The sequence below is a fragment of the Rhinatrema bivittatum genome, chromosome 1 (assembly GCF_901001135.1).
Source record: "Rhinatrema bivittatum chromosome 1, aRhiBiv1.1, whole genome shotgun sequence".
Classification (NCBI taxonomy): Eukaryota; Metazoa; Chordata; class Amphibia; order Gymnophiona; family Rhinatrematidae; genus Rhinatrema; species Rhinatrema bivittatum.
Genome location: NC_042615.1, coordinates 485,811,229 through 485,831,693, shown reverse-complemented (window position 1 = coordinate 485,831,693; position 20,465 = coordinate 485,811,229). Strand labels below are relative to the sequence as shown.

The 20,465-nt window shown below is 44.6% G+C and overlaps 1 protein-coding gene across 4 annotated transcripts in view; it reads right to left on the bottom strand.

Annotated features, from left to right (window-relative positions):
- Positions 1-12,362: 12,362 nt before the first annotated feature.
- Positions 12,363-20,465, bottom strand: part of WNK3 (WNK lysine deficient protein kinase 3) — a 463,548-nt gene continuing 455,445 nt past the window's right edge. For all 4 annotated transcript variants that reach the window (XM_029607822.1, XM_029607812.1, XM_029607839.1 and 1 more), the window contains exon 23: positions 12,363-16,003. In XM_029607822.1, the coding sequence (XP_029463682.1) occupies positions 15,689-16,003 (315 nt within the window). In that variant the 3' untranslated portion in view covers positions 12,363-15,688. The remainder of the gene's footprint in view (positions 16,004-20,465) is intronic.

Sequence of the window (20,465 nt, the reverse complement as noted above, 5' to 3'; positions counted from 1 at the left end):
AAGTGTAACAGGTTATGAGAAGGCTTGATGGAAAAGCCAGGTCTTGAGTTTTTTTCTGAAGGTCAACAGGCAGGGTTCCTGTCTGAGGTCTGGAGACATGGTATTCCAGATGGACGGCCCTGCTGTGGAGAAGGCATGATCCCTGGTCGATATATGAAGGGTGGATTTGGTAGTAGGGGTGTGGAGGGTTCCTTTATAGGCTTCGCTAATAGGTCTATTGGAAGTGTGTAAACGTAACAGAATATGTAGGTCTAGTGTGTGCTGATTGTGTATGGTCTTGTGACTAATGGTGAGGGACTTATGCAAGATTCTGAAGCTTATGGGGAGCCAATGGAGATTCCTGAGAATGGGCGTGATGTGGTCTCCTCAGTTGGATTTTGTCAGAATTCTTGCGGCAGCGTTCTGAAGCATCTGGAGAGGTTTGGGGGTGGAGGCGGGGAGTCCCAGCAGGAGGGCATTACAGTAGTCTATCTTGGAAAATAGGGTGGCCTGGAGGACCGTCCTAAAGTCATGGAAGTGGAGGAGAGGTTTGAGTCTTTTCAAAATTTGTAATTTGTAGAAACAGTCCTTGGCTGTGTTATTTACAAATTTCTTTAGATTTAAACGGTTGCCTAGGATCACTCCTAGATCTCTGGCATGAGTCACCATGTTGGCAGAGGTGATCTGCTGAGTCAGGTCGTTGTGTTCTGGGGAGATGAGAAGGAGTTCCATCTTGGCTGAATTAAGGACTAGATTTAGGCTGGTGAGGTGGCAGTTGATGGAGAGCAGGCAGCCATCCCAATGATTGAGAGTTTTGGGTAGGGATTCTGTTATGGGGATCAAAATCTGCACGTCATCAGCGTAAAGGAAATACTTTAGTTTCAAATTTGCTAGCAGCTGGCAGAGGGGCAGTAAGTAGATATTAAAGAGTGTGGGGGATAGGGAGGAGCCTTGAGGTACTCCTAAGGAGGATTTGATGCTGGGGGATTCTTTGTTGTTTATTCTGACTTTATAGTGTCTGTTACTGAGGAATGACTCAAACCATCCGAGGACTGTTCCAGAGATGCCAATATCTGATAGGCGATTTAGCAGGATAGAGTGATTCACCGTATCGAAGGTGGCAGCTATATCAAGTAGAATTAATAGGTATGACTTTCCTTTGTCTAGGCCCATAACGAGGTAATCTGTAAGGGAGATGAGGAGGGATTAGGTGTTTAGTGATTTGCAGAAACCAAATTGAGTATGATAGAGAATTCTGTGATTGTCCAGGTAGTCGGAGAGTTGGGAGTTGACTAGTCTCTCCATAATTTTAGCAATGAACGGCAAGTTGGAGATGGGACGGAAATTGGAAAGGTCTCCTGGGTTTAGGTTAGGTTTCTTTAGCAGGGGTTTAAGAGTAGCTAGTTTTAGGGCATCAGGGACGATTCCTTGCAATAAGGAACTGATTATGATTTCAGCCAGCGGCTTGGATATGGTGTCCGGAATAGCAATAAGAAGTTTTGACGGGATGTGGTCTAAAGGGTGGGTGGAGGGTTTCATTCTCTTAAGAATGGACTCAATCTCCAGGGAGGATGTAGGTTCGAAGGAGTCGAAGCTGACTCCTGGGTAAGATGGGGGTGGCGAATGGGGGAGGGGCAGGGGTAGAGTTGGGAGCGAGAAGTAATAGGAGGTTGGATATCTTTTTCTGAAAGGCTGCGAGTTCATTGGACTTAGATTGGGCTTGGTCGTCGGGGATGGCTGGGGCAGATGATTTTGTGAGATCTGTGACGTACGAGAACAGAGCCTTGGCATCAAATTGGAAGTCATGGATTCTGCGGGCATAGGAAGTCTCTTTTTGTTCAAAGAATGGAGCTCCTATAGCAGTGAAGGGAGGCTTTATAGGCGGTCAGAGTGTTGGGGCAAAGGTCCTTGCACCATTTAGATTCTTTGTGTCTAAGTTCTCGTTTTTGTTTCAGTAATTCTGGAGAGAACCATGGTTGTTTTTTCTTAAGGGCTGGGTTGATTACTTTTGCTGATAGGGGGCATTTTCTTTGGCTATCAAGATGGTAATATTGTCCCAGGAGACGAGGGCTGAGTTGGGGTTGGAGAAGTCAAGATTATGAAGTGCCTCGGAGAGATGGGCGTTGAGGTCATCTAATGAGCATAGTTTCCTGAAGTGGATGGTGGTTTGGGGGGGGGGGGGGGGGGGTAGGTCGATCTTTCTTTCACCAGAGGGTAGTGGAGATCATGGTATGGTGAGACCAAGGGACTGGGGAGCAGTCCAGGGGAGTTGTGAGAGTGAGGCCCGAGTTTATGAAGATAAGGTCTAGGGTATGGCCTGCATTGTGGGTGGGTTTGTTAATGATTTCTTTGAAACCCATGGCCCTGAGGGAGGTCAGGATGGCTTCGCAGTTGGGGGATGGCGGTGTTGCGTCCACGTGGATGTTAAAGTCCCCCATGATCATGGCTGGGGAATCAGTGTTTATGTGTTTCACTATGGATTCTATGAGTGGGGAGGCATCAATGTCAAGTATCCCAGGAGGAGCATAAATGAGCATGAGTTGTAGCTGATTGGATTTGAAGAGGCCTATTTCTAATTTAGAGGCAGTCTTCACAGACTGAGAAACTAATCTATATATCCTGAAGGAGAAGATGTTCAGGGGAGCTATGATACAGACCTTCAGATACCTGACAGGTATTAACGATGCACAAATGTCAAACCTTTTCTACTGGAAACAGTAGAACTAGGGGTCACAATATGAAACTCCAGGGAGTACAGACTCAGAACCAATATCAGGAAATATTTCTTTACTAAAAGGGTGGTAGATGCTTGGAATGGCCTCCCAGGAGATGTGAAGAAAAAAACAGTTAATGAATTCAAAAGCACATGGGACAAGCTCTGCAAATACCTAAAAGCTTAAAGGGATAGTATAAAATTTCTGCATGCAACTAACCTGCACAGAGCAGCAGTTACTACCCTTAATAGAATGTATGAGGATAACCTGCATAGAGTGGCAATTACTACTATAAGCAAATTGATGGACAGACTAGATGGACCAATTGTTTTTTATCTACAGTTATTACTACATTAAGATGGCAGTTCAAACTGTCACAATGTTTATTCTCTTGGCTAATTTGTTGCTTGTTACCTGGTTTCTTAGTTTATTTGCAATGCCTTCCAAGAGGAAAGGAAGGGTTTGAGCCTAATCCCCTTCAAGGTTATGATCCCTTTCAATAAACAGCATTTGCTTCAGATTTTGTGACCTGCTCTCCTTTGAAGATTTCTGCAGTTGAGGCCAGAGGAGGAATGCCGGATTCACAAGGCAATGAAGCATCTCTCAGTCCCCTGGATCTTGAGAACATAAGAAATTGCCATACTGGTCAGACCAAGGGTCCATCAAGCCCAGCATCCTGTTTCCAACAGTGGCCAATCCAGGCTACGAGTACCTGGCAAGTACCCAAAAACTAAGTATATCCCACACTATTGATGCTAGTAATAGCAGTGGCTATTTTCTAAGTCAACTTGATTAAGTGCAGGTAATGGACTTCTCCACCAAGAACTTATCCAAACCTTTTTTAAACCCAGCTTCACTAACTGCACTAACCACATACCCTGGCAACAAATTCCAGAGTTTAATTATGCGTCGAGTGAAAAATAATTTTCTCTGATTAGTTTTAAATGTGCTACATACTAACTTCATGGAGTGCCCCCTAGTCCTTCTATTATCTGAAAGAGTAAATAACCGATTCACATTTACCCGTTCTAGACCTCTCATGATTTTAAAGACCTCTATCATATCCCCCCATAGCCATCTTTTCTCTAAGCTGAACAACCCTAACCTCTTTAGTCTTTCCATCCCCTTTATCATTTTGGTTGCCCTTCTCTGTACCTTCTCCATCACAACTCTAACTTTCTTGAGATGCAGTGACCAGAATTGTACACAGTATTCAAGGTGCGGTCTCACCATGGAGCAATACAGAGGCATTATGACATCCTCTGTTTTATTCATTTCCTAATAATTCCTAACATTCTATTTGCTTTTTTGACTGCCATAGGACACTGAACCAATGATTTCAATGTGTTATCCACTATGACACCTAGATATCTTTCATGTGTGGTAGCTCCTTATATGGAACCTAACATTGTGTAACTATAGCATGGGTTATTTTTTCCTATATGCATCTTGCACTTATCCACATTAAATTTCATCTGCCATTTGGATGCCCAATCTTCCAGTCTCAGAAGGTCTTCCTGCAATTTATCACAATCTGCTTGTGATTTAACTACTCTAAATAATTTTGTATCATCTGCAAATCTGATTACCTCACTCATCTTATTCCTTTCCAGATCATTTATAAAATATATTGAAAAGTACAGGTCCTAGTCCAGATCCTTGAGGCACTCCACTGCATACCCTTTTCCACTGAGAAAACTGTCCATTTAATCCTACTCTCTGTTTCTCATCTTTTAACCAGTTTGTAATCCACAAAAGGATAACGTCACCTATTCCATGACTTTTTACTTTTCTTAGAAGCCTCTTATGCGGAACTTTGTCAAATGATTTCTGAAAATCCAAATACACTACATCCATCGGTTCACCTTTATCTATGTTTATTAACCCCTTCAAAAAAGGGAAGATTTATGAGGCAAGACTTGCCTTGGGTAAAGCCATGCTGACTTTGTTCCATTAAACCATGTCTTTCTATATGTTCTGTGATTTTGATCTTTAGAACACTTTCCACTATTTTCCCTGGCACTGAAGGCAGGCTAACTGGTCTGTAGATTCCCAGATCACCTCCAGAGCCCTTTTTAAAGATTGGGCTTACATTAACCACCCTTCAGTCTTCAGGTACAATGGATGATTTTAATGAAAGGTTATAAGTTTTAACTAATAGATCTGAAATTTCATTTTTTTGTTCCTTTAGAACCCTGGTATGTATATCTGCCAGTCCAGGTGATTTACTATTCTTCAGTTTGTCAACCAGGCCTACCACATCTTCTAGGTTCACAGTGATTTGGTTCAGTTCATCTGAATCATTACCCATGAAAACCTTCTCCGGACTGGGTATCTCTCCAACATTCTCTTCAGTAAACACCAAAGCAATCATTTAATCTTTCCACAATGGCCTTATCTTCTCTAAGTGACCCTTTAACCTTTCGAACATCGAAAGGTCCATCTGCCTCCCTTGCACGCTTTCTGGTTTGGATATATATAAAAAAAGTTTTTACTGTGAGTTTTTGGCTCTATGGCCAACTTCTTTTCAAATTCTCTGTTAGCCCGTCTTATCAATGTCTTACATTTAACTCGCCAATGCTTTAGCCTATTTTCTTCTGTTGGATCCTGCTTCCAGTTTTTGAATGAAGATCTTTTGGCTAAAATAGCCTCTTTCACCTCACCTTTTAATCATGCCTGTAATTGTTTTGCCTTCCTTCTACCCTTCAGTGCCAGACTGATGTAGTCATCGCTGCTGATGCATCAGAGGGAGCTGGTATGGCACATTCTCTGGGAAGGACGTTGTCAAGAGCTGAAGGATCACCTGATGGCAAAGTTCAGTTGGTTTTTGGTCAGACAGAGGAATGACTTCTTCTTTTTGAATCTGTGGTACATCTTGGGGGGGTAATGATTTTTCACAACACACTTGACCCTGCTTCTGGTGAGTCTCATGGCTAATTGGTGAAGCCTGTGGTGGTCACCCTCAACCTATTGTAGGAGGAGCTGGATAGAGTAGATGCTGGTTGTTGATTATTTCTCCAAGAATAATTCTTTAGCAGGAAAGATGGATTTTTTGATCCAAAGGCATGAAGTGCAGCTTCAAAACCATCTTGGGAGAATTCAGAGTAAGATGTGATGGAAATTAAGTCAGTTAATGCTATGCCAATTCAAGAGTATGGTGTGCTCTTTAGAAAAATGGAGTTTTTGAAAATTGCATAAAACATCTAAACTTGCATCTCTTGCCTTTTATTAACGTAGTAGGAGAATCACTTCATAAAACTTAAAAAAAAATGTTTGAGGCACTTCCTGTGCTGCCAGAAGCAGTTCCAAGTGTATTATCTTCCAATAGCTGTCTGTATGAGGGCCCAATATGATATTCTGGCCAAGTCCTCAATAGATATTTTGAGTTTGACATCTTTTCTTGAAAGGTTTGTGCAAAAGCCACCCTCCTGGTTTCTTTTGTTTTTGAGCAGGATTTAAATAGTATAGACATATTTAAAAAATATGATACAAGCTTCTTGGGCCAAATAGTGAGAATATACTCTGATTTAGTTAAACTTACTCAGGGGGGGGATTTAAAAAATATGATACAAGCTTCTTGGGCCAAATAGTGAGAATATACCCTGATTTAGTTAAACTTACTCAGGGGGGGAGAAAAATGTTTTTGGCTATACAATCAGACATATTTTAGGGGCATCTTTTGTATTATATGGATCCATAGAAATGTTTGCTCAAAAACAATGCTGATTATTTTTTTTGGCTCTGGAGCAATTGAGATTTGTTTTGGAAGCTATTCCTTTCTACTTCAGCCACAGCTAAGGTCAAGGTTCAACCGTCCTAATTGTATGTCAAGAGTAGTTCACGCCATTTCTAGTTTCCTTTTATAGTTTTCTTTAAAGTTTCCTACAACTCTATCCTCTCCCATTTATTATGGACTAAAGTTAATTAGAAACTATTTATATATTATTTCTTCCCTGTATGTACCCAGATCAGTCCAGACTCCTGGGTTTTGCCTCTCTGGCAGCAGACGGAGACAAAGTTTAACAGATGCTGCCACATAAGCCTGTGTGGCACCTGCATTTCCTCAATATTTCTCTGGCTCTAGCAGAAGGTAGATGGTGCAAACCTGCAGTTCTATTCTGAATTTAGGATTTTTCTTCTTTGTTGAGCCTTCCTCCCAAGGGCTTTTGGACTCTGGTGGGTCCTTTCCTATCTGGTTGAGGCAGATGAGCAGGGGGGTTGATGACCCTTTAGTAGGCTTGATCCCATGGGATGCAAACCTGGCAAGCCAGATCCCTCCCCTTCACAAGCCCACTGGCTGCAGGTTTGGGGAATATTTTCCCTATCGATAGCTTTTTTTTTTGTTTTGGGAAAAGGCTCAGTAAAGTTTATTAAAATAAAAGGAAACTGAGCAGAGTACTGTTTCATGCCAGTGCCTTCCTCCTCCATAGCATCAGCAGTTTTTTGGGGTATCTCTGGGCTGGCAGGACTGTCTTCGACAGATAAGCTGTGCTGGTGATGGGACGAGGGTCCATTTGCCACACGAGCAGCTCAGTGGGTTCCTGTTTAAAAAGGGAAGGGCTCTGCTCTTGTATCGCTGCTGCAAAAAAGCAGCGTTAGTCTCCCCGCCTTTGTTTTCGACAGAGCCGCTGGCGCAGCAGCAACCTGAATCCTTCGCACGCAGCACAGGAATGGTGGCCATTTAATTCTTTTCCAACCATTCCCGCACAGTCGTTGGGGGGGGGGGGGGAAGTCTCCCCATATCTGCCTCCAGGACAGACTCTGTGGAGGGGTTCCCTTTGCCCATACCTGAATCGGGGTAGCCTTTTTCACCAGATTTTGTGTAGCTGCTACACAAGTCTTATTTGGGTAAACAGCAGGGGTTCTCACCTGCTTGGAGCCAATCCCATGTTTCCCAAGGACTTGTTAAAGGGCCCCACTCAACTAAAGAGTGTGGCGACTCATATTTCAAGGCTGCTGCTGGGGTCAAAGTTGAGGGACCCTGGGGCACCCCAGGGAGCAAATAAGTCAGGAGATCTTCAGGTTAGGGGCACAGATCTGGATGAGGATTTGGATGAGGTGCGATGGTGATGAGCGAAAGGTGGTTCGGCTATTCAGGAGGGATGAATTAGGTCCTTTAATACCTCAGGCCCTGCAGGCACTTGGGGTTACGGTTCATCAGGACAAAACAAAAGAAAAAAAACCCCAAAACTAAAAAAATCCAACCCACTACTATTCCTATGGCAAGCTCTGCAGGATCGGAAATTAGAGGTCTTCTTAAGAGGATTTTTGATGTCTCTGCTCTTAGCCTCAGGGCTGCAATTTGTTAGCGTTTCAAGCAGAGAGCCTGCTTACGCTGGGGCCAGCAGTGGCAGGAGCAACAGCTGTCTTTGCCGGACGAAGCCTCTAAAGCAAACCTGGTGGAGGTCGCAGTGGCATATGGGGCAGATGCCTTATATGATTTGGTAAAGACCTTGGCCAAAATTATGGTCTCGGCGGTTTCCGCTAGGAGGTTATTATGGCTGCATATCTGGTCAGTGTATATGTCCTCCAAAACTCAGTTGCGATCCTTGCCTTTTAAGGGGAAGCTTTTGTTTGGTGAGTACCTGGAACAATTAAGAACTTACAGGAGAATAAGGTCCACAAGTTACCTGAGGACAAGCATAAGAGCAACTGTTTTTTTCCAGAATAATTCCTGGTTTCAGGATGGTAGGAGGGCCTATCTGTCCAGATAAGCATCTGGTCCACAAAGGCAGGTTTCCTTTTGCGGTCAGACTTGGGGGCAATCATTTCGTGGGGGTCAAAGGAGCTTCAGGGACTCCACAGGTAGCAGTGCTGCAGGAACCAAAGCCTCCCACGGAGGCAAGGCTGGTCCACTCCATCCTTCCTTGTATAGGTGGACACCTGGCGCACTTTTACAAGGAGTGGACCAAAATTACACAGGAGCAGTGGGTTCTCGTAGTCATAAGAGAGTTACATGTTAGAATTTACAAAGCTCATAAGAGATCTGTTCCTGTGGCTCCGTGTGGATCTGGAGCCAAGCGAGGCGCAGTATGGAACACACTGGATCGGTTGCAACAACTGGGGGCAGTAATTCCCATTCCTCGCAGCAAGTGGGAAGATATTTAATTTACTTCGTCGTCCCAAAGGAGGAGGACACGCTTTGTTCAATCTTGGACTTGAAAAAGGTAAATGCGGCACTCCAGATTCCACGTTTCAGATTGGAGAGTTTCTAGTTCGTTACAGCAGCCATGTGTGCAGGAGAGTTTCTGGCTTCTCTGGATATCCCCATTTAGAAGGAGCATCAACCGTTTTTGCGCTTCATGGTTCTCAGAAGCATGTCCAGACTCTTCCCTTTGGATTGGCCATGACTCCCCTACACCTTTACCAAGGTTATGGTGGTGGTAGCAGCTGCTCTGATATGGGAAGGCAGCTTGGCTCATCCTTACCTAGACTGGCTCCTCAGGGCAAAGTCTGGGGAGCTTTGCTGTCTCTCAGTTGGGTGGTGAACCTGGCAGAGAGCAAGCTAACGTCATCGCAATCACTAGAATATCTGGGCACTCTGTTCAAAAGGGAGGGCAAAGTCTTTCTTTCAGAGGATCACATCCAGAAGCTGTGCAAACAGGTACAACATCTTAGCATTACCGGTTCCCAAAGTATGGGATTACTTACAGGTCCTGGGCTCGATGGCTTTGGTGCTGGAATTGGTCTCTTGGGTGTTTGTACATATGAGGTCCTCGCGGCGGGCTCTTTTGGATCAATGGAATCCACTCTCATAAGAGTTTGGGTTCCAACTTGTGTTGGGGAGTGCTGCTCGAGGTTCTGAATTGGGTAGTGCTTACCACTGATGCCAATTTATATGGTTTGGGAAGTTGTCCGTCAGCATCAGTCAACTCAAGGTTTCTGGTCTGTGGAAGAAGCTTCGTGGTCCATCAATCGCTTGGAGACCAGGGCGGTTCGGTTGGCTTTACAGCTTTTTCTACAGTTGGTCAGTGGCAGGGAAATTTGAGTCCAGTCGGACAATGCGACAACGGTAGCCTATATCAATCAGCAAGGCGGGACCAAGAGTCCAGTTGTGGCCTAGAAAGGCCTGAGAATTATTGGGTGAAACAACATCTGGAGCGCATAGTGACATCTCACATTGCAGGAGTAGAAAACTTTCAGGCTAATTTCTGGAGTCAGACCCAGGGGAGTGGGAACAGTTGGAGGTGGCGATGTGGTTCATCTGAGAGAGATGGGGGTCCCCTCATGTGGATCTAATGGCAACTTGTCTGAACACCAAGGTGCCTTGGTTCTTCCCTGGCCTTGAGGAATATTGATTTACGTCTTCCCTCCTTGGGTGCTAGTAGGCAAAGTGTTGCGGTGCATACAGAAGTATCGGGGAGAGGTTGTTTTCGAGGCTCTGGAGTGGCCACATCAACCGTGGTTCATGGACCGGGTCAATCTCATGGTGGACAGGCTGATAAGGTTTGGACATCTGTTGGGTCTTCTTTGCCAGGGACCTATGTTTTCAATCCAGGCCACTCACTTTTGTCTAGCAGCATGGCTTTTGAGAGGAGATGATTAAGACACAAAGGTTATCCTGACACAGTGGTCACTACGCTGTTGCAGGCTAGGAGAAAGTCAACTTGTCTCTTATGTGAGGGTCTGGAAGGTTTTTGAGGCCTGGTGCTCTGAGTGCAGGGTTCAGCCTCTGGCCTCTTTGGTGGTCAATGTCCTGTCTTTTTTTGCAGGAAGGCTTGGTCAAAGGTTTGGCCATCAACTCTCCTAAGGTGCAAGTGGCAGCCTTAGGTTGTCTTTGAGGAAAGGTGGAAGGTTTCCCTTAGTCCTCTCACCCCGATGTGGTATGGTTTCTCCGGGAAACCATACCACATCCAGTCTGCTCATCTTGGAACCTTAATTTGGTTCACAGGGGCTTGAGTGAACCTCCCTTCGAATCACTCAGATGAGTGACGGTTAAGGATTTGATTCTGAAGGTGGTTTTCTTGGTGGCAATCTGTTCAGCCAGAAGAGTGTATGAGTTGCAGGTTTTGTCTTGCCGTGATCCTTTCCTTCGGATTTCGGACTCTGGGGTGTCTTTGCACATAGCCCCCTTCTTTTTGCCTAAGGAAGTGTCAACTTTTCAGGTAAATCAGTCAGTAGAGCTTCCAGCTTTTCCAGACCTGGACACTTCCACGCCGCATGCGAGGGAGCTTAGATTTTTGGATGTGCACAGGGCACTGTTAAGACGTGGCTTTTCCTCCAAGCCTTCCCCTAACACAAATTAACTCATCATACCCAGATCAAGGAACTTAATATCTATTAATTTCATAACATATTAGTTGATAATTACCTAGTTAATCTCTATCGCTCTTACTCCTACTTCACTTATTCCTAGCTACACTAGCTCCCAAGTTCAATACCCCTGTTTATTGTAACTTTGATTTTTCGACCTTTCTTATTTATGTTTACTTGGTTTTATTTTTACTTCTGGTTTCCCCTGTTCCATGTAAACCGGCCTGATATGAATCCCATTCATGAAGGCCGGTATAGAAATGTTTTAAATAAAAAAAAAAATAAAAATAAAAAGGTATCTTAAGGTGACTAATGATTTAAGATGCTTGGATCATCTGTTCATTCTTTGGAGTGGTCTGAAGAGAGGTCTTCAGGCATTGAAAGCGACGATTGCACAGTGGCTCAAGGAAGCCATCGAATCAGCTTACATAGCTAAGGGTCGCCTGCTTCCGGAAGGGTTACGGGCTCATTCTACACATTCTCATGCGGCCTCTTGGGCAGAGGCTCAGCTAGTTTCTCCTCAGGTGATATGTCAGGCAGCAACTTGGAAGTCGCTGCATATGTTTGCAAAGCTCTTCCCAATCCTTTGGCAAGAGTGTTTCATGAGCAGGACTCCATGTCCTACCTAGGGTAGGAAGCTTTGGAACTTCCCAGGAGTCTGGACTGATCTGGTTAGGTACAGGGAAAGGAAAATTAGTTCTTACGTGCTAATTTTCATTCCTGTAGTACCACAGATCAGTACAAAGCCCACCCAATCTATGGAGGAGGAGAGTCGTCCAACTCTTTCTGTCGGTGTTTGTTAGTTTCCCCATTGCAGATTAAAAAAAAAAAAAAAAAAGACGACATTTTTGTAGACTTTTTTTTTTTTTTTTACGGGTTGTCTTATTGGTTTTTTTATTCTTCAGCTTAGTTACAGATATATACTGAGAAACTGCAGGTGCAACTTTCTGTTTCCATCTGCTGGCAGGGAGGCAAAACCCAGGAGTCTGGACTGCTCTGTGGTACTACAGGAACAAAAATTAGCAGGTAAGAATAAGTTTTCCTTTCATATTTGTTTCCTTTGAGATTCTTTTTCTAATTTTCTGTAGCAAAATGTATTTACTTTGCAATAATTGTAAATTAATAAATATAAAATAAAAAATCTCAAAGCTTCTGTATGTGCTTTCACTACCAATGTGATTCACTGGCAAAAACAGTAGAGATGTCTTTGGCAGGTGACTTTGGACAAGTTATCTCCTGCTGGCTGATGTATCTACTTAGATGCTCTTTGAGGCAGAGAGTTGTTGAACCTGTAAGTTGTTGTACAGTGTACTGTTTGCAGGTATTATAGAAAAAACTGAAATAAATGAACTTTATAAAAAAAATATATTAGTATTGTACAAGTACATAACAAAAGCCTAAACAAAGATTCAGACATGTATTAATGACTTTCTTTAATGATTCTTTCTATTGTTTGCAAACTTTACAAGAACTTCCTTTAGTTTAACAAAAAAATTATATTTCCAGTGATGGAATGTTAGTTTTTTGAAATACCCCCAAAAGTGCATGCTGCTTCACTAAACAAGTACTTTTGCAGTAAAAGATCAATTTCCAGTTGAAACAATTTGAAAGAGGAGAATACATGTAAAGAAAACCAGTGTCTACAAGTTAAATGAAATCAAAGATTTGCTCAAAACTTGACAAAATAAAGGTCAGGGGTCATGGCTGAATGTCTCCTACTAATACCAGTTTTGGAATTACATTTTGGAGACAATTTTTTCCTTGGTCTCCCAGTGGCGCAGAATGTTAGACAAAGGGGTGATTCTAGAGGGGGGGGGGGGGGGGGGGGGGGGAAACGGGACAGACTCCCAAACTTTGATCTACTGACATTCAAGAGAACAATCACATGTACCATCATCATCAGAATCTAACCAGGCAGAGATGCTTGCAAATCTGAGGCACAGAATCTTGTATATAAGTTTAACTTAAACAAAACAAGTGAAGACCTTAAAAATAAAAAAACCCAAAAATGAAGGAGTCAGCTGACAGCATGACCGTAGTGTAAGAAAATAAAACTGAACATAAGGAAAGTGCACAAGCTGTTTTTTGTTTTATTTATTTATTTTAAACTTTTTCCCCATCTTCTTTTATTCTGAGCAGCTGTAGTTTGATTACTACATGACATACAATGTTGCATGGAGCTGGTGTTACAGGTTGCTGGTGTCAGCAGCAGTATGCTGCCTTGGTCAGAACCAGCTGCTAGAGAGCTAGAGGCGGCAAGTGAAGAATTCAGGAAAGATCCAAACTGAAACCTACAATATTGCATTCTGTATTTCCCCAAAACATTTTAAAAATTACATTTCACACTAGTTTGAGTACAGATGTGGTCCCATTAAGCTATGGGCACAGTGAGTACTTCCCCTTCTTTTTCCTGGGATAACTTTCACTCCATTTTGTACATAGATGCCTGTAAATGCTGGTGGTTAAGGACAGCATAAAAATCACAGTTTAAACAGAAACATGAAAAGTGCTACAATGTCACTCACTATTCTTGACTATCCCACACCCTGCTTCACAGTAATGACAGGACCTAGGTTTAAGCCCTGCAAGGCCACAACTAAAAGGCAAAATGCAAGTTTCTACAGGCAACAATGTCCACACATGCGCTCCAGCTAACACCAAAATGAGGTAGAAAAAAAAAGTAAAAGTAAAACAAGGTGAAGTGTAGCAGCCAGTGAGGTGCAACTGAGACCCGAGCAGTTCTAGTATACATTCCAGCAGGGGAACAGAGATCACAGCATCTCCCCAAGAATTTACACTTGGTATGGCAAGAAAAGGTAAAAGATAGAGGCAGTTACTCACACCACAGCGACAATACATAGAACACAAGCAAAATGGTTACAATCAAAGAATGCTGCTGGTCCTTAGGCTCAATCCAAGTTTCACAAACAAGTTTGCAGGGTTGGGAACTGCTGCACAGCTTTTATGTATGTAACACTGAGAAACAAACAGCATCCTCAGTTTCCTGACTTGTATGTTGTGCAGGAAACAAGGCAGTAAAATAAACAGTAGGAAATCCTTCATCCAAACCAGTGACCACAAGCACCCACTGCTACAGTTACCCATCCCACACCACAAACTCAAATGAAAATTTAAAAATGGAATGGAAGTGTTAGTCATCACAGAAACCCCAACACTGCTCCATCTCAGGACCTTAGTGATTCCTTTTACCATCCTGAGGTGGTTCTGGGGGTATTCACAGCTCTCTCACTTTTCTGGTTCTTTTTCCTGCAAGAGAATGCAACCACCATGGGGAAACAGTTTCTCATGCAAAAAGTGATGGACAAAGCACAAATTACAAAATCAGCATCAACTGTTTTAAGTAAAAAACTATTCAGTATTCACAATGTGCCTATGTTCTGAAGCAAATTTCACCCAAAAATACAAATAATGAATTCAAAGTAAAAACAGAAACAGTGACATGAATACCTTTTTTTTTTTTTTTATCAATTCTTCATAAACAAGTCAAACTTTTGGAAAAAAACCCATACTCCTATTTTGTACAAATTTAGCCGCCACCAGCTGCCATGCAGCAGTGTGCTGTAGAATATCTTCTAAATTTCAGAAGACTACGACATTTTATTCCTTTCCAGCTAAAACCTGAAAAGCTTCGAATTATCACAAGGCACTGCAAGAGTCTGCAGCCTACCATGGAGGATGAGCTGTGTGTGTGGCAGCCGGGGGCGGCATTAGGAGGGAGACCAGGACACTGCACGCTCACCCAGACACAAAAGCTCTGTGACAAAAAACTAAGGTCAAGAAAATATGGGCAAACAAAAATCTTTGCCCATTTCATTCTGCATCTCAAGAGCCTGTGCATTTGTGTAAAACAGGAAAATGTCACAATCCCAGTACAACAGAGTAAGAAAATGTGTGCATGGTGTTAAAGCAGCTCCAACCAAGAGCTCAGCTGAGTGCAGCAGAAAGGGGCTTCCTGCTGTTAGGGCCTCCACTGGTGGTATCTCTCCTCTAAAGATTAACATTACACAAAACCCTCTTCACCTACAAATCTCTCTCAGAGTGAAAGGTCCAATGGCACACATCACTGGCTAAGTTAATATTCTAATAGTTGGTGAACCATTTGCATTAGTACAGCAGCCCGTACCCAGGAGAAGCCGGCACCTAGAGAGAAGTTTGGGTCCCCACTTCCTCCTCCTTTGAGTCTAGGATTGGCTCAGAATTCTGTAACAGGAAGGCAAGGGCTCAGTTGTCCATGCCTACATCAGTGAGTCCGTCCACCCCTTCCTCAGTCCTGGAGCACCTTCATTTTGCTGAATTTCTCTTTTATTTTCTTTTGGGGGTGGGCATAGATGGGGCTTCTCCCCTCCCTCCTTTGTTTCATGATAAACTGACGTGCAATTTAAAGAGCTGACTCTGTGGTCTCAGGGCAGCCAAAAAACTGAAGGTGGGAATATCTGGCAATTACAAGGACAGTATTGGTGTGCCAAGACACCCAATGCAGCCTTTTCAAAGCATCTCTTGTCAACAGGAAAAGGAGCACCTGAAGAGACTGCAAGAACACACCAAACTGTGCTGTTGGACCTGTGCAACTCAGCGCCGGATCCAGTTGCCAGACAAACACAAGAGAGAAAAAAGACAGACATCACAGCACATCCAGGCATGAAGAGAAAAGTGCAGCATCTCAGAGAAACTCCTTCTCAAGGATGGCAGCAGACTACTGATCTCCTCTTCTCCAGTTCTGCTCACTTAGGGGTGGGGGGCACTGTGGCTGGTTTCTGTACTGGTGCTGCTGGGTACCCCTGTAGGTTCATGCTAGGCTGGAATGGTCCAAGAGGTGAAGGAGGAATGATGACTGGTGGCTGGGTTGTCCCTGCCCACTGAAGCGGGTAGCCACTGCCTGCCATGCTGCTATATTGGCAGATATGCTGCACACTGTATGCTGTCCCTGGGAAATGTGGTACGGTGACACTCTGAGGTAGCGCTGTTGGCATAGCACTGTGGATAGGGGGCAGAGAAGAGATCCAACCGGAGGCGCATCCTACAGTAGAAGTCAGATTCTAGAAGAAGAAATTAATTAATATCAGTATCTCCACTGTATAAAATATATCAATGTTTGTCCCTATTGCCACCATAGCAGCTGCATTAGGCTTGTCAAACCTCAAAGTGACACTGATCGCAATCAGGCACACAGACTATTCGACAAAGCCTGTCCCTTGCAAGAGGGTGCCATGCCAAGGTATCCACCTAAAATCTCCATTGGTTTTCTTATTTTGGCTCAGCAGTTTTCTCCTGCTACTTTGAGCTTCCAGCTCAAATCAGAACCAACTTCTACTAGGGTTATGGTATCATGACTGTTCATTTGCAACTACCTGGGTCCTTTCCCATATAGCCTACCCATTGCAGTGACAGATCTCAGCCATATGCCTTAAAGCACAGCTCCCTCATGAAATTGGTATATATAAAGCCTGAATCAGGGTATAGCAAATGTTGCTTACCTGTAACGGGTGTTCTCACAGGACAGCAGGATGTTAGTCCTTACATATGGGTGACATCACAGGATGGAGCCCAATCACGGAACACTTTTGTCAAAGTTTCCAGAACTTTGACTGGCCCCTACTGGGCATGCCCAGCAAGGCATGAACTCTGCAGCCAGCAGGGGTCCCCCTTCGGTCTTATTTAAAAGCTACAGGCAGTGCCGAAAAATAAAATAATAAAACGTTACGAACCCAACACCGCGGGGGGTGGCGGGTTTCGTGAGGACTAACATCCTGCTGTCCTGTGAGAACACCTGTTACAGGTAAGCAACATTTGCTTTCTCACAGGACAAGCAGGATGGTAGACCTCACATATGGGTGAATACCGAGCTGAGGATGTCTGAATATGCAAATATACCCAAAGGCGTGCAACAGGCACAACAACTGGGGTGGAATTTGGTAGAGGGCATCCTGAACCCCACCGGGCAGGCGGAAGGGGGTTGGTACATCACGTTGTAAACAGGTTACGAAGGACAGACTGGCCGAAGATGGAATCCTTTCTTCCGGCTTTGTCCAAGCAATAGTGGGCTGCAAAGGTATGGAGAGAACTCCAGGTGGCAGGCCTGCAAATGTCAGGAAGTGGCACCGATCGTAGGTGTGCTACTGAAGTCGCCATGGCCCTCACAGAGTGTGCTTTAACATGGTCTTGAAATGGAATGCCTGCTTGCTGATAGCAAAATGATATGCAGTCCGCCAATCAGGAGGAGAGAGTCTGCTTACCCACAGGCTGTCCTAATTTGTTAGGATGGAAAGAGACGAACAATTGAGTGCTCCTCCTGTGGGCAGCTGTACGGTCTAGATAGAACACTAGAGCCCGTTTGCAGTCTAGGGTATGTAGAGCCTGCTCTCCTGGGTTGGAATGGGGCCTGGGAAAAAAGGTAGGTAGTATGATGGATTGATCAAGCTGAAAATCCGAAACTACCTTAGGTAAGAATTTCGGGTGAGTGTGGAGTACCGCCCGGTCCTGCAGAAGTTTAGTGTAAGGCAGATAGGTACCCTAGGTCCTGTAATTCACTAACTCTGCAAGCTGAAGTGATTGCCAAAATAAAAATCACTTTCCATGTGAGATATCGAAGTTCACAGGAGTGGAGAGGCTCGAATGGTGGTTTCATGAGCCGACCAAAAACCAGGTTAAGGTCCCAAGAAGGGGCCGGAGGATGCAGTGGAGGCTTGAGGTGAAGCAAGCCTTTTAGAAAACGTGTTACAAGGGGTTGTACTGAGATAGGAACATCCCCGATACCTTTATGGAAGGCGGCTACCGCACTGACATACATCCTAATGGAAGAAGTTTTTAGACCTGACTGATAAATGCCAGAGATAGTCCAAAAACTTCGTGATTGGACAGGTAAAGGGGTCAAGGGACTGAGAAGAGCACCATGACGTGAAACTTTTCCATTTATAAGAGTAAGCTTTTCTCGTGGAAGGCTTCCGTGAAGCAATCAAGACATGGGAAACTGGTTCAGAAAGGTTGAGTGGCTGAAGAATTAACCTTTCAACATCCATGCCGTCAGGGAGAAGGCGTGAAGATTGGTATGGCGGAGGCACCCGTCGTTTTGAGTGATCAGGAGCGGGTCCGTTCCTAAGGGAATGCGCCTGCGAATGGAGAGATCCTGTAGTATAGGAAACCACACTTTCCAGTAAGGTGCTATCAGGATCATAGTTCCCTTGTCCTGATGTAACTTCACGAGAGTCTTTGAGAGAAGAGGAAGTGGAGGGAATGCATAAAGCAGACCGGTTGTCCACGAGAGGGAGAATGCGTCTCTGGGCTGAGAGTGTTTGCTGCGAATGAGAGAGCAGAAGTTCTCTACTTTGCGGTTTTGAAGGGACGCAAAGAGGTCTATCTGAGGATATCCCCATTGTTGGAAGATGGAGTTCGCCACCCAGGGGTTGAGAGATCACTCGTGGGGTTGAAAGATGTGACTCAGCTTGTCTGCCAACACATTGTCCACTCCCAGCAACCAGGTGGCTCTGAGGTACATCGAATGGGAGAGAGCTTCCGCCCATATCTACGCAGCTTCCTGACACAGAAGGAAGGAGCCCATGCCCCCTTGTTTGTTGATGTACCACATGACCACCTGGTTGTCTATCTGGATCAGGACAACTTGATTTGAGAGGCGATCCTGAAATGTCCTGAGATCGTATCTTATTGCTCGAAGCTCCAGGAAATTTATTTGGTGTTTGGCTTCCTCTGGAGACCAAGATCCTTGTGTCTGCAGATTGGTCACATGGGCTCCCCAGCCGAGGTTGGAAGCATTGGTGGTGAGAGTTATTTGAGGGGCTGGAGCCTAAAGGACAAGCCTTGGAGGAGACTGTTCTGATTTTTCCACCAGGCAAGAGACTGTCTGTTACAAGAACAATGGTTACAAGAACAATGGTTACAAGAACAAGAGTGAGTCTGTTACAAGAACAATGGTAGACAGGGGCTGAATCCTTTGAGTCCATTGAGACCTTAGAGTCCACTGCATGACTCTCATGGCCAAACGGGCCATGGGTGTGAGCTGAACTGAGGATGCGAAAGTGGCGTGCAGTCGCGGAGTGCTGAGACTGCAGCTGGTGAGCAAGAGACACGAGAGTGAGAGCTCGCTGTCGAGGCAGAAAAGCCTTTGCCTGCAAGGTGTCCAAGTCTGCCCCAATGAACGACAAGGTTTGAGATGGGACTAAGTAGGATTTGTCGTAGTTGACGAGAAATCCTAATGAAATTAGAGTGTGTAAGATTAGATTGAGGGACGATAGAGCAGCTTACTGAGTGGGAGCCCTGATTAACCAGTCATCTAAATAGGGGTAGACGTGTATACCTTGGGTCCTGAGGAAGGCTGCAACTACCATGAGGCATTTTGTGAAGACTCGTGGCGCAGATGCTAGGCTGAATGGAAGCACTCTGTATTGATAGTGCTTGGGGCCTACTAAAAACCTCAGGTATTTGCGATGAGATGGAGTTATCGCAATATGAGTGTATGTGTCCTGGAGGTTGAGAGAGCAGAGCCAGTCTCCTCTTTGTAGAAGAGGAAGAAGCGAGCCTAAGGTTACCATCTTGAACTTCTCTCGCTGGAGGTACTTGTTGAGGGCCTGTAGGTCCAGGATAGGACGAACACCTCCCGATTTTTTGGAGATTAGAAAGTACCAGGAATAGAACCCTAGCCCGTGCTGAGAGTAGGGTATGGGTTCTACTGCCTTGGACTGGAGAAGGAGGGAGACCTCTTGATCCAGAAGGATGGAATGATCGGATGTTCTCCATATCGGTAGAGGTGGGGAGTCTGGTGGCAGGGAGAGAAAGTTCAGATGGTAACCCTGAACAATTATCGCCAGTACCCATTGGTCTGAGGTGATTGAGTGCCAAATGTTGTGGAAGTGGCACAATCGACATCCCACTGGTATGTGAGGCAGTGAAATCTGGCTGCTGCTCTCTAGGTGGAAGTTAAAAACCTGAAGCAGGCCCTGGCTGAGGAGCTGCTTGTGGCTTTTGTTTTAGTGTCTGACGAGACTGGGCTTTTTGAAAAGGTCTCGTGGCACGGGATCTGGTTGGTGGCGGGTAGGACTTCTTCGGCCGGAAGAAGGACTTCTAAGAGTCCTTTCGGAAGGGCTCTTTTGAAGAGTAGTCAGGAGGAATCAAAGAGAGCTGTCAGAGTCTCATGATGGTCCTTAAGTTCCTCCACTGTCCGTTGAATCTGCTCAATAAATAGGTTATCACCCACACAGGGTAGGTCAGATAACCTGTCTTGTACCTCAGGTCGAAGGTCAGAAGACTTGAGCCAGGCCCATCTCCTTGCCGAAATAGCTGCTGCAGACACTCTGGTAGCAGTATTGAAGATATCATAGGATGATCTGATCTCATGCTTGCCTGCCTCAAAACCCTTGTTTACTAGGGTTTGAAGTTGATCTTGGAATTGTTGAGGCAGGCTATCTGTCAAGTCTTGTATCTGCTTAAAAATGACCCTATTATATTGGGTCATATAGAGCTGATAAGCGGCAATCCGGGAGATGAGCA